At 34.8% G+C, this 12,905-nt stretch overlaps 1 protein-coding gene across 1 annotated transcript in view; it reads right to left on the bottom strand.

The window, feature by feature from the left end:
* BRSK2 (BR serine/threonine kinase 2) overlaps positions 1-12,905 on the bottom strand; it is a 453,493-nt gene that overhangs the window by 30,619 nt on the left and 409,969 nt on the right. The window contains exons 16-17 of the mRNA XM_070957404.1: positions 2,748-2,871; positions 1,329-1,509 (exon numbers count right to left, since the gene is read on the bottom strand). Of these exons, the coding sequence (XP_070813505.1) occupies positions 1,329-1,509; positions 2,748-2,871 (305 nt within the window). The remainder of the gene's footprint in view (positions 1-1,328; positions 1,510-2,747; positions 2,872-12,905) is intronic.

Genomic DNA, 12,905 nt, shown 5'->3' with positions numbered 1-12,905 from the left:
CTTCCAAAATTCTTGTATCTCACTTCTCCCAAAGGTGCTTTTTCAAAAGGCAACTGGACTTTGTTTGCTTTTCCTTGAAGATGTTTCACTTCTCATCCAAGAAGCTTCTTCACTTCTGACAGTCAGAACTAAATAAGTTTCTTGGATGAGAAGCAAAACGTCTTCACAGAAAAAAAAAAAAGGAAGTCCAGTTCCCTTTTGAAAAAGCACCTTTGGGACAACCATGACCTGGATGACTGAGAATCTCCATAGACATGTATCTCACTTCTTTCGTTCATATGACATCTCGTTGTTCCTTGAGATCTTTCTTTCTCTCTCTTTTTGATCTAGTTAGTAAAAATGACCAGTTCTCTAGATGTTGTACCTTGTTTGGGTGGTATCAATATAAAAGCTAATAGCAATAGTTGATGAGAGATCTAATAAAATTATACATTGTTTAATCTTATTAAAGCTTCTATTTTCCTTTATTAATCTTGTTGGTTTGTCTGTAGGTTCCTACACATTTTGAGCTGTCTTCCACAAAGAAGATGTTGGTTCATTTTAGGGATTTTGAATAGCTTTTGTCACCAACATAAGCCAATCTGTACATTAAACAACCAACTATGTTTTAATTACAGCTAGCATAATTTATTAGCCAAGAAACTAAACACACAATATGACTTGTGTGATTGTGTGAACTGGGAGGGAAAAAAGCAATATGATATTTTTTTTAAGTGAATAGCTTCAAAATGTGAGTAACAAACAGAGATTATGTCTACCAAAAATATTCCATGCCACTTGAACTATATGTTAAGCCTGTGAAGGGCTTGATAATCCACCCAATTCCTGAAATTTTAAGAAGGCAATAAAATTAGTTTTATTGAGTGTCAGTACTGGTCAAGCTCACCTCTGTGTATACTCGTACACAAAGTTTTATGGAGTTCTAAGACATTTCAATTAATCCCTCTTATTTCAAGTATTTAAAAAAAATCAGCTTTCCTCTTTTTTATTTATTTTTTACATAAGCCTAACAATTTGATTCTTTGGGGAAACACTAAATTCTACATGATTGATATATTAAGCTATGCAACCTATACTAATTATTTATTTCCATGTGTCCATAAGATAATGATTATACACTAGAAAATGGAAGCAATTACATATTTTGAACACTCAGAGTACTCTATTTGAATATTTTCGCATTAATGTGTTGAAGCAATTAGCCATATTTGAAGTAGACCTTTCTTCCTATCTACATTCTCCACAGAAACCCAGACAGCAGGTTTGAGACAATAATTTATTTCTTCTAGCTTTATTTAAAATAAATAAAAAAAATATTTATCAGTTACCTGATAAAAGTGTAAAAGTGACGGAGTAGATCCCATTCTCTTTCTGGGCCTCCCCACCTTCTGTGTATGTAATGTCTACCTGGAACTTCACTGGCTTCTGGAAGACAGCAGGGCCTCCTGTGGACTTGTACTCTGCCCGGAAGCTTGTTTGGGAGATGACACTATGACTGAGACTGGGAATCTAGACCGAATGAAATGACAATTCAAAAACAAATCCTGCTAGCACAATAGGATCATCTTTGAAAAGCTTTCCCCCCACCCCTTAGAATTTGAAAGGGGATAGAAGAACATTTTTCTGTTAATTCTGAAATAATTGGTAATGAACTTCTCATTTACTCACTTTATGGTTGTTTAAGAATCGGATAGGTCTGCCATATATATTGATATATTTAAAAAACTATTCAAGCTATATAGATTGTTTATATTAAAAATAAATTGCTTTCCTTCACTGGGCCCTCTCACCATCCAATTATAATGCAACATTTAAGATGCCTACCTATCTTTTCTAATTTATATACAATTTCAGCTCCACTGCCGAATATGATTGGCAAAAAAGTACTATTGACAGTTGCCTTTTCCCCATTTCCATCTTTTGTTTTGAAATGGCTTGTTTCCTTCATTTCTGGTCCTTTAATATGTTGCTTTTTTTCCCTCTAGTTATGAACAGAGCATTCCTGAGCCAAGTCTTAATTAGCCAATTTTTGTTCCTTATGGGATGGTAATAATTACTGGCTTCTTCTTTTCAGAGAAATGATCATTTGAATTATTATAATTGAATGAGTTTGATCACAAAATTTCTTTTGAATATATGTGGGCCAAACAAAGAGAGGAGAAGAAAAGAAAGAACTGTAGCTGTAAGAAAGAAATATGTTTCTCCTCAGGAGAAAATAGAAACTACGCAATTATGAAATATGTGGATCCACAAGCAAATAAGGAGGAACTAATTAAAAGTAAAGAACACAAACAAGCAGCATTTTTTTAAAAAGGGGCTGGAAGACAACTACACAATCCAGATAAAGACGGGATTTTGGTTCATTGAAATGAGATCATGTTTGCAGAGTTCTCATATTAGATTTTCCAAGGAGTCTTTGATTATGTGCCACACTTAACCACTTTTTAAATTCCATGTGGCACCACCCAGTGTCCTTCTCTGGGTTCAGAAATGAAGTATTTGGGTTGCATACATCCAAGACTATACCCTAGATTGGAAATAATATAGAACCAAGCCCTGAATAAGGCAATTACAAACCACTTCCAGATTGTTGCCAAGAAAATAATGTTCCACAACAGGCAAACTAGACTTTGATAAATATTTTACCTTTATTGTGGAAAAGTAGGTCATTTATGGCTGAGAGATCATGTCTTGTTTTGGATGTTTATTCATTCAATTGAATGGGATGTTTAACTTTATATACTTACCGACAGAAATGCATGTACTATATCAGCCTTGATAGAACTCAATGGTTTGTCCTTAATAACCACGAAGATCTGTTCTTCTTTCTCTAGGTTGATAAAATTACCAAACCAGGATTTTTTGGCAAGCCTGAATATACATGTGATGAGAAAGAGAAAGAAAAAAATAGGAAAAGACCAATAAAAATTAGGAAGAGCACAGAATTGTACTATAGGTCTTTCTACATCACAAAACAGGTATATTTTTTTCAGCCATGTCCCCATGATATAGGTTTCATCTCAACTTCAGCCCACAAATGAATCTGACTTAATTTTTTCTTAAATGTAATACTTAGCATTTGTTGTGACACAATCCAAGGGCAGCCTCACAATAAATACAAGTTATTTCATTTGGTCACCTTCTATCTTGGAGGGACATCAGGTGATTGCAGTGATGAAAATATAGGCATCATAGGGAAGACTGCAAGTGAAAATGGCAAGAGCAAACTGCAAAGTGTAGTTTTCATAAAACTTAAGTTGGCCAAGATTTCATTTCAGAGTCCTTGGGACTACCCTTAGCACCTTGTATGAGGTCATTCACTATGTGAAAAAAACTTAAATTTTTACGGGTCAAAAGCCAGAAAAGGAAGGCTTAGTATTATTTGTGTAAATTTAGTAGTGCACATTAGTCATGGATATTATGGCTGTGAGAAAGCTTTATGAGAAAGAAAAGGCAGCTGGTTAAAGAAAAACACTGGTAGTACCCTTTGGGGCTATTACTTAAAAGCCTGTCCATAGTTCATGCATCTTTTGCTGGTCCAGGGCCCTCTAACAGCTATGGTTTTTCTACTCTCTGCTCTCCCAAAACTCTGGGAACACATACAACTAGTAATGGCACTGTGGATTAGTAGCTATTGCAATGCATGCCTGAGGTTATTTAGTACTCATACATCCCTCTATAGACAAAATGAAAACTAGTTTATTTGGTGTGTGTGTGTGTGTGTGTGTATAAAACGGAAGACATATTAAAAAAGAGCATGCATGCATTCATCTCTCCCTCTCTCTCCCTACCCTGCCTGACAAAATAAAACTGTTATAGTTTGGTAAATCTCTCCCTCTTTCTCCATAATAGAAGGTTGAGAAAATTAAGCAGAATTGCTCAAAATATCTATAAGTCAGGGGTGGGCTGCTGGGGGTTCGCAGGGGTTCAAGAGAACCTCTAGCTAAGATTCTGTGCAGTTCAGAGAACCCCCAAATCCCACTCCTGGCTGGCCCTGCCTGCCCCGCCCCTCCCACATGGCCCGTTTTGGATGCAGGTAAGTGCAGGGCGCACGCGGAGGCTCGGGGAGGGTGAAAAACAGGCCTACTGGAAGTTTGGGAAGGCCTCCAGAGGGCCCCCGGAGCCTGGGGAGGCCGTTTTTGCCCTCCTGGAGGCTTGAGGAAAGCCTCCGGAGCCCGGGGAGGGCAAAAACGCCCCCCCACCATGGTGCAGGAGGCCAACTAGGCCACGCCCACCATAGCCATGCCCATCCAGCAACCAGAGAACCCCTTGCTAAAATTGTTGAAGCCCACCCCTACCACAAGCCAAAGATAACAATGAGGAACAGTAAAGAGAAAAGTCTGCTTATTTAAGCAGATTATTAAGAAATATGTAGTAGAGCAAAGAAGGGACACTACATATTTGATCTGACCATGGCTTTCTGAAATATACTACTTGATTCAGAAAGCCTCAGAACACTCAAAGCATATTAAGAAATTTTGTTGAATCTGATTTCAGATTCCTCACCCTCCACCCACACATACCAAATCAGTGTTGATTCTTAGCAACTACATAGATACAATTTTCTCCAGGCCAATCCATATATATGTGCATAAACACCACTTATTATTAATTCCTGTAGGCGTCTGCCAATCGTAACCATTTATAAATTACTATCTCCCAACAGAAGTGTACTCTCCAGCCTATTGTGTGCTTTTAAGCTGCAGGTCATTGGGGTATAGATTAGATGAATATTACTAATGGTTATGTGCCCATAATAAACTGCCATATTGCATATAGTTATGCTACACATTTTAACAACTACGTATTTCTTTCTCCTCTAGTATATATACACTTTCCCATCCACTGAGATATTTCCACCTCTTCATAATGCTTTAACATTTCCTTCTATTAGGGAGAATACTGTGCTACAAAAAGATACCACTGAAAGCATATGATTTACTATCTACTCAGACATAAAATTGCAAGGGACACATTTATGTTTATCTGTAACAAAATAAATCAGTTGCACTGGAGTCTAAAAGAAGGAATAAAAATACTGTTGACAGGGTTGTATGATCTAGAATAAAGATTATAAAGATTTTACATTTCCAGTGATGCTGCATAATCAGGAACTGTCTCTGATACAGAGATGGTGGTTTTTTTAAAAATCATACACAAAATAGAACAGCTCCTTGAAGAATATATTTTTAACTCGGAGGATAATTTAGCACAGAATGTGATGGAATAATAGCTTTAAGAAGTTGTTCACCTCAATAAAAGCTCTTTTTTATGGTTCACAGGGCTTTTTTCTTTTTTTTTTTAGAAAGACCTAATTCATGCAGATAAAAACCACAGAGTGGTGGATGAGTGGTTCATCTCCTTTTTTGGAGATGAAGAGATGTGATAATTTAGATCAGAAAAGGCTGAAGTTGGAAGCATTAATGTGGAGTCGCATAAAAAAAAGCAACAACCAGCTTCAGAATTCTAATAAACAACTTGCCCCATATTGCTGAAAAGGTGTTGAAATTAACTCTAGATAATCAAGGTGACATGTTCCATTTATGTACAGGGTCTGTTACAGAGAAATAATTCATGAAACATTATTTACGCCAGTCAAGATCACTGAAGTCTGGTGTAAAGAAGTTACTGACCCAAAGGTTGTAGTTTATCAATACTTTTTCAAGAGATGGGCAGTGGTATGTGTTGGAGGAGAGGTCGAATCAGGCAAGAGATATTATGCTTAAAGTCCTGTCCACTTTGTACATGCAACACAACAACTTTGTATCCATGTATAAAGAGGGCAAGGTTTGAACCATGGGTGAAATCCAGCAGGTTCTGACAGGTTCTGGAGAACCGGTAGCAGAAATTTTGAGCAGTTCGGAGAGCCGGTAGCAGAAATTTTGAGTAGTTTGGAGAACCGGCAAATACCACCTCTGGCTGGCCCCAGAGTGGGGTGGGAATGGAGATTTTGCAATATCCTTCCCCTGCCACGCCCACCAAGCCACACCATGCCCACCAAGCCACGCCCACAGAACTGGTAGTAAAAAAAATTGGATTTCATCATTGGTTTGTAAATGGCATAAAGGTAGGCTAATACTGCTGGAGACTGAAGGGGAAAATTCTTGTCTTGCATTTTTAGTAGTTGTTGGTTTTTTAAAGCTTATATTTCTCTTTTGTTTCTGAGCTCTTTTATTATTTTAAATTTTCTTATTCAATATTTTATTTTCTACTACTTGCGGTTTTCATTTTTTTTTCTTTTAGTACTTTAAACAATTTGTAATGATTTTTTTTAAATTTTTTAAATACTTAATCATACAGAAAATTGTTTCTTTAAATTTTTTCATTAATTATCTTAATTGTTTCCCTGAATGTGAAAGGCCTCAGATATGCAGCCAATAACTAGGCATTTAAAAATCTTATTATTATTTTCATATGAAATTCACATCCATTCAGATATGAAAGAACTTTTATCTAGAGAATGGGTTAGTCAAATAGGAATAAGGTTGCCAGGTGTCCACTATTTGAGCGGACAGTCTGCTTTTTTCACATTAGGTTCACTTTTTTTTTCACAAAATAGTGGACATTTTTTTTATTCAGAAGCTTTATGATTGTATATTTTTTAATATTTCTCAACGTTGTACTGAAATTAAAGAATTATTCCTTAAACACAAAGAATTGATCAAAGCTGCGCAGTCAAATAAAAAATACACACGACAGCAAAGTAAAATGTAATTTAATATTTTATATATTATTATAATATATTTGATATTTTGAATTTTAAGTAAAGTTTTGAAGTGATTATTTTAATACGTGTTAAAATGTTTGTAAGAAAATATATAATTTAATTGTAATTTTTTTTTATTTTTTTTACTACTTAACCCCCCCCCCCCCCCGCTTGTCCGCTATTTTTTGGAAGCAGACCTGGCAACCCTAAATAGGAAGTAATAAAAATTTAAAATCTGCTAAGATTATAGTTAGTTTGATTAACAAATCTTTGACATTTCTAATGGAACAACAAATAAGTGATAAATAAAAAAGAAAAAATTGACAAAAAGCGAGATAAGTGTGCCCCCCGCCCAAAAAAAGGAATATGTAAAGAAAAAGAATGGGTTTTGGTACAGATATAGATAAAAGTATATTCAATTCTTACTCTAAAATTAACAATAGTCTTCATGGTTTCTATAATCCTATATAATCTTAATCATCAAATCCCAAAATCAAAATTACATTTCTCCTAGTTTCTTGTAAAAAGTTCAAAAGTATCTTCATTAGCAAGTTGACCATCTCTTAAAATATTTCTTAATTTCATACCTCACCCTATTTTCTATAAACTCATTTCTAAATATTTAGCTTTCCTTAGAATAGAATAGAATAGAATAGAATAGAATAGAATAGAATAGAATAGAATAGAATAGAATAGAATAGAATAGAATAGAATAGAATAGAATAGAATTCTTTATTGGCCAAGTGTGATTGGTCACACAAGGAATTTGTCTTGTTATCAGCAAAGATCCAGTAAAAACAAGCAAAATACCTAATAACATAAACATATGCCCCCCTTTTCCATTTAATCTACAGTCCCCCATCCCTCTCTTATCAGTTAAACATAAAATAGAAATTAAAAACTATTAAATATTACCAAAAATAATAACCTCTTATTCAGATATAAAAAACGAACCCATTAACTATTAGACATTTCCAAAAGAAACACTAAGTAATCCAGATCACCATTCAAACATTATCAGAAATAAGAACTCATTATTTAACTATAATCAGATAAAGTAACTTCGTATTTTTTCCTTCTTCCTCCTAATCATCCTTATATCCTGTAAATGAAATTCTGAGTTCTGGTTTCCTTTAGTATCTTTTTCTCTTCTCTTAAAATTCTTATCATCTTTCAAGTCCACTTATAGTTTCCATGAAGAACTGCAATAAATATATTGTATTTCAGTTTGAAAGAATAATCCACAATGTCTTTTTCAAGTTTTATTGATTATCCAATTGCATTTGTGAATCCAGTGAATCCACCTCAATTGTCTCCAGTTAGAACTGAAGAAGCTTCTTGAATGAGAAGAGAAACATTTTCAAAGGTCATCTTCAGTGGTAACATTTGGTTCCAGTAATGAGTTAAAAAGTCCAAACACTTCACAGACCCATAATCAAATATTTCCTTTAAAGTAGCCATCTTGTGCTCTGCTAATTGACTTTCAAGGTTTTGTCTTATGGTTGATATGTAAACAAGACGGTTTCCCACACAAGAGGTTCTTTCTGTTCATTCTTTCAAAGACAAATTTATTTCCACTGAAATATTTGGTTTGGTTCTCAGATTTTTGGGAAGCGTGCAAAGTTTGATGATGTTCTGATATTTCTAAATATTGCAATCCCAGAAATAATGAAAATCACCAAAGAGAAACATTTAACTGTATATGAAGAAAGTCTCTCTCTTTAACTGAAGAAGAAATTGTAATTCCTAAAGTGCATTAGAAATGAGGAAAGTCAGTTGTGGTGCCTTTAAATTTAGACTTCAGTACAGCTGTGAACTTGATGGAGGACTCTGCCTCCCTGTTGTTCAACTCACTTGTTGATCGGGGAAATGTCCATTTCTGCGACTTGTTCATGAGGAAAGACAGTCTAGAGGGTAAATGGGTTGATTTCAAATTCCCTCCTTAAGTTTGGTGGAAGAAAAAATGCCCCTTTGAGTAACTGGGGGCAAAACATACTGCATCACCATCTGGCTTCAGAGATGGTTAAATCATCATTTTCCTAACTGGAAGCTGGACAGCTAAATTTAACACCCGTCCACTTAAAGTGCTATAACCTTATATACTGGAGTCCAATTGGTGGCTACCAATTTTAAATTTTTCACAACAAGTATATATATATGTCTGTCTGTCTGTCTCTCTCTCTCTCTCTGTGTATATACATGTTTTCAACTTCTCCTTTGTACCTTATTCCTTAGTTGACTCAATAGATAAATGGATTATTAGTTCTATTTTGATATTCAATCATTCATTGATTATTATAAAGAAAAGTCATTTCATTCAGGTATGAAAGATCTTTTATCTAGCGAATGGGTTAGTCAAGTAGGAAGTAAAAGAATAGAAATGTAATATGTAATAAAATGTAAATAAATAAATATATAAAATAAAATATACAAAATAAAATGTAAATAAATAAAATGTAATAGAAGAAAAAGAATAGGTTTTGATACAGATATACCGGTAAATAAAAGTACATCCAGTTATTACTCTAAAATTAACAATAGTCTTCATGGTTTTTATAACCCTATATAACCCTAATCATCAAATGTTTCAAGAGGATACCTAAAGATATCATTAGTAAAGGATCTCATTTTTATAAAACAAATTTTTTTTTTTAAAAAAATAAGACAGTCTGCAAATATAATGGTAACTAGATACAGTATTTGTGATTACATTATTGCATATTCTTTGCAGAGAAAAAATATTTGAAAAACAATGAATTTTTGAGTACATATGCAAGAGAATCTGATAAACTGGAACTTTTCTTGGCTTTATGTACTTAATATAAAATATTCATGCAAAAAGAAAGATATTGGAAACAGGAGAAAGGTTTGATAAATTACTGGTCTATCATCTGAAACAACCACAAAGAAACAGCTATTAAAGTGCTCAGGTGGAACATATGATTCAATCAATTCTTATTTTTATACTTAGCTTTATAATACTGAATTAAGAATGAAAAAAATAATATGTTTCTCCTGAGGATTCACCATGGTCAAATTATTTAGCTCCATCTTTACTATTCATACAATTAAATGTATGAAAACAGAAAAATCCCTAAAGTCCTGATAGTGGAATCAGACTGATACTATTTTTTCACTTCTATAGTTGGATGCTTATTATGATGATTTTCTGAGCTGATAATTTTCACTCATCTTTAGTATAATTACATAACTGTGATTTTGAAGATTGGTAAAGATTTTGTGGTGATGTCCAGAACTGAGATGGTAGATAGCTTACTTTTAAGCATCTGACTGAATTTTATTTTGCATAAATATGTGTTTGTGCTATTTGTGTAGAGGTGAAGACTCTCGCCTCCCACTCGGAAGGTTGAGAGTTCAATTCTAGGCAGTGACAAATGTTTCTCTATCAGGGTTCAAAGAAAAAAATATCTGCTGTGAACACCACATAGGTGTCAAGAGGGGCATCCAGCTAGTAAGTGTTTAGTTCCACTTAGTCACCCTGACCCCACCCTGAAGCAAGGAATTCCCCATAAAAAGGGGAGAAATGTAAATGTAAATATAAATTCACACACAAAATACCATTTTAAGTCAAAATGCTCCTCTCTCCATGTAGCTCTGTTATTTTTCATTTTATAGAGGATAATTGAATCCAATGACGAAAGAGAAAGAGGAAGAAAAAAAGCAAAAGGCAATAGTAAGATTCAGAAGAACTCAAATTTCTAAACAAGAGATATCTGAAAATATAGAATTAACACAAAGAATTAACCTCGGTCTACTCTGTCCTCAGGCAACAAAAATTTGGTTAAGGTAGAAGCAAGGAGATACGCCAACGAGTATATAGCATATTAAATTTGATGTTAAAGTTTTCTATGAAAAATTCCCTTTTTGTCAGTTATTGATTAAACACATTTTGAAGGACTTAATCAACTAAATTTCTATTAGGTTTTAGGAGCATTTCTGTAAACTGTAATCCCAGTGGCTACCTGCACACCATATGTCAACAAGCCAATGATTAGACATTTGCTGAACTGAAACTTTGCTGTAAACCAGCATAGTTCCCATTTCTGGCACCATTGGTGAAAATTGCTCTCTTTTATTTTAGTTAATTATTGGGACATTGTAGTTAATAAAACATCTAGATAAAGTATATGTATCCCAACAATGTTCTCAATTAATTATTTCTTATGGTGGTTCAAACTGTACTTATGTTTATAGGAATTAAGTAAAGATAGTACTCAACTTACAACCATATTATGAGCTGAGGTGGCGCAGTGGTTAGAGTGCAGTACTACAGCTACTTCAGCTGACTGCTAGTTCAGCAGATCAAATCTCACCGGCTCAAGGTTGACTCAGCCTTCGATCCTTCCGAGGTAGGTAAAATGAGGACCCAGATTGTTGGGGGCAATATGCTAATGCAATATGTTAATATGCAATATGCTATATGCTAACTTTGTAAACCGCTTAGAGAGGGCTGTAAAGCACTTTGAAGTGGTATAGAAGTCTAACTAATAAATATTTGGGACCAGAGTTTCCATTGCTAAACAAGGTGGTTGTTAAGTTAGTTGTGCCTGCTTTTATGACTTTAATAACCACAGTTATTAAGCAAATCACTGCAGTTGTTAAATGAATCTCCCAGTCATTAAATGAATCTGGCTTCCCCCATTGATTTTGCTTCCCTGCAGAACTGAAGAAGCTTCTTGGATGAGAAATGAAATGTTTTCAAGGAAAATACCAAGAAAGTCCAGTTGCCTTTGATGGCCATGACCTGGATGATTGAGAATCTGCATAGACATGTAGATAAGGCTATCTGCAGAAGCAACATCCAATCCAGAAACATGTTTGTTTGGAAGCCTATTTTATTTATGCAAGTCAGAAATTTATGCACACCAGTTCTTTGATGATCTTTCTATGCAGATGGACAATCCTTTTGTAACCAGAGGCTGAAAACAATTTTGGGAGGATGAGACTACATTGGACACAATGATAACACAAAGTGCACATAACCAAAATATTCTGTTTCTGGAGAATAGACTGAGAGAATCATTATTTAGGGCTTAACTTACGATAGTCATTTATTTTGGGGATTCAAACTATTTAGAAAGATAACCTCTGAGGTTTGGAAGTTGGATGTGAACGTATACCCTCAATTGGCTACCTCATCTTTGAACATATTAATAAAATTGTAAACAAACTATCATACAATTAAAATTATTCATAGCAGAAACTGCTCTTTCAGCAGTTGTGATACGTGTCTTTAGAAATCAGCACATTAGATGAATGTAACGCTGTGATTTAATTGTAAGCCACCCAGAGTTGCTCTGTGAATGAGATGGGTGGTCTCTAAATTTGATATATAAAATAGATAAATAAAAATTTAGAGAAAGGGAAATCAAGAGTGAAATTTCCTCTACACACGTTTCCAATGCATAGACATAGGGAGGGCTTGAGGATTATGAAAAAGCAGGGGTGAAACGCTACCGATTCGGACCGGTTTGGCCAAATCGGAAGCGACGGCGGCGGGTGATTCAGAGAACCGGTAGCAACGGCAGCGTGAGGCTCCGCCCACCCACTCAGTTGTTGTTACTTCCTTGTTTTAACCAGGAAGTAATCTGATTTTTACCCTCTGCGCTTGCGCAGAAGGGTTTGCGCATGCGCAGAGGGAACGCATGCGCAGAGGGAACGCATGCACATGTGCACTTCTGAACCGGTAGGGAAGGTAAATAGATTTCACCCCTGTGAAAAAGTGAAGTGAAACCCTGGGAACAGGGTTGCTGTGTCCCTCCGTGCAAATTTAAATGGCATAGCTTGATAAAACTGAATATTGATATTGGAAAGAGATTCAAAAATATTTAGGATGGAGATATCGGTGTATTACTTATTATGGATAATATCAACTCAGGTTGGATAATTTTTGTAAGTTATTGTTAAAATGGATACACTAATGCAAAAAGAGATGGAGCCTTCACACTAAAACATATATAAAATACGTTCACTTAAATTCTATTAATTTGTCTAGGCTTGTCCACAAATAATTGGCCCATTATCTAGACATATTAAGACACAATATCCAATCATCTGAACCATTAAACAAAATAGATACATTAAAAGATGCGGCCATAGACAACGGGAGTACATTCATGTTAAAATTTCAATCATGGGTCCAATAACTCATTGAAATATCCTGTTGGTAAAGCAAAAA

Source organism: Pituophis catenifer, unplaced genomic scaffold (genome assembly GCF_029215685.1).
Source record: "Pituophis catenifer annectens isolate HBS135680 unplaced genomic scaffold, rPitCat1.0.hap2 SCAF_1, whole genome shotgun sequence".
In the NCBI taxonomy this organism is placed as follows: domain Eukaryota; kingdom Metazoa; phylum Chordata; class Lepidosauria; order Squamata; family Colubridae; genus Pituophis; species Pituophis catenifer.
This window is presented reverse-complemented; position numbering and strand designations above follow the sequence as displayed.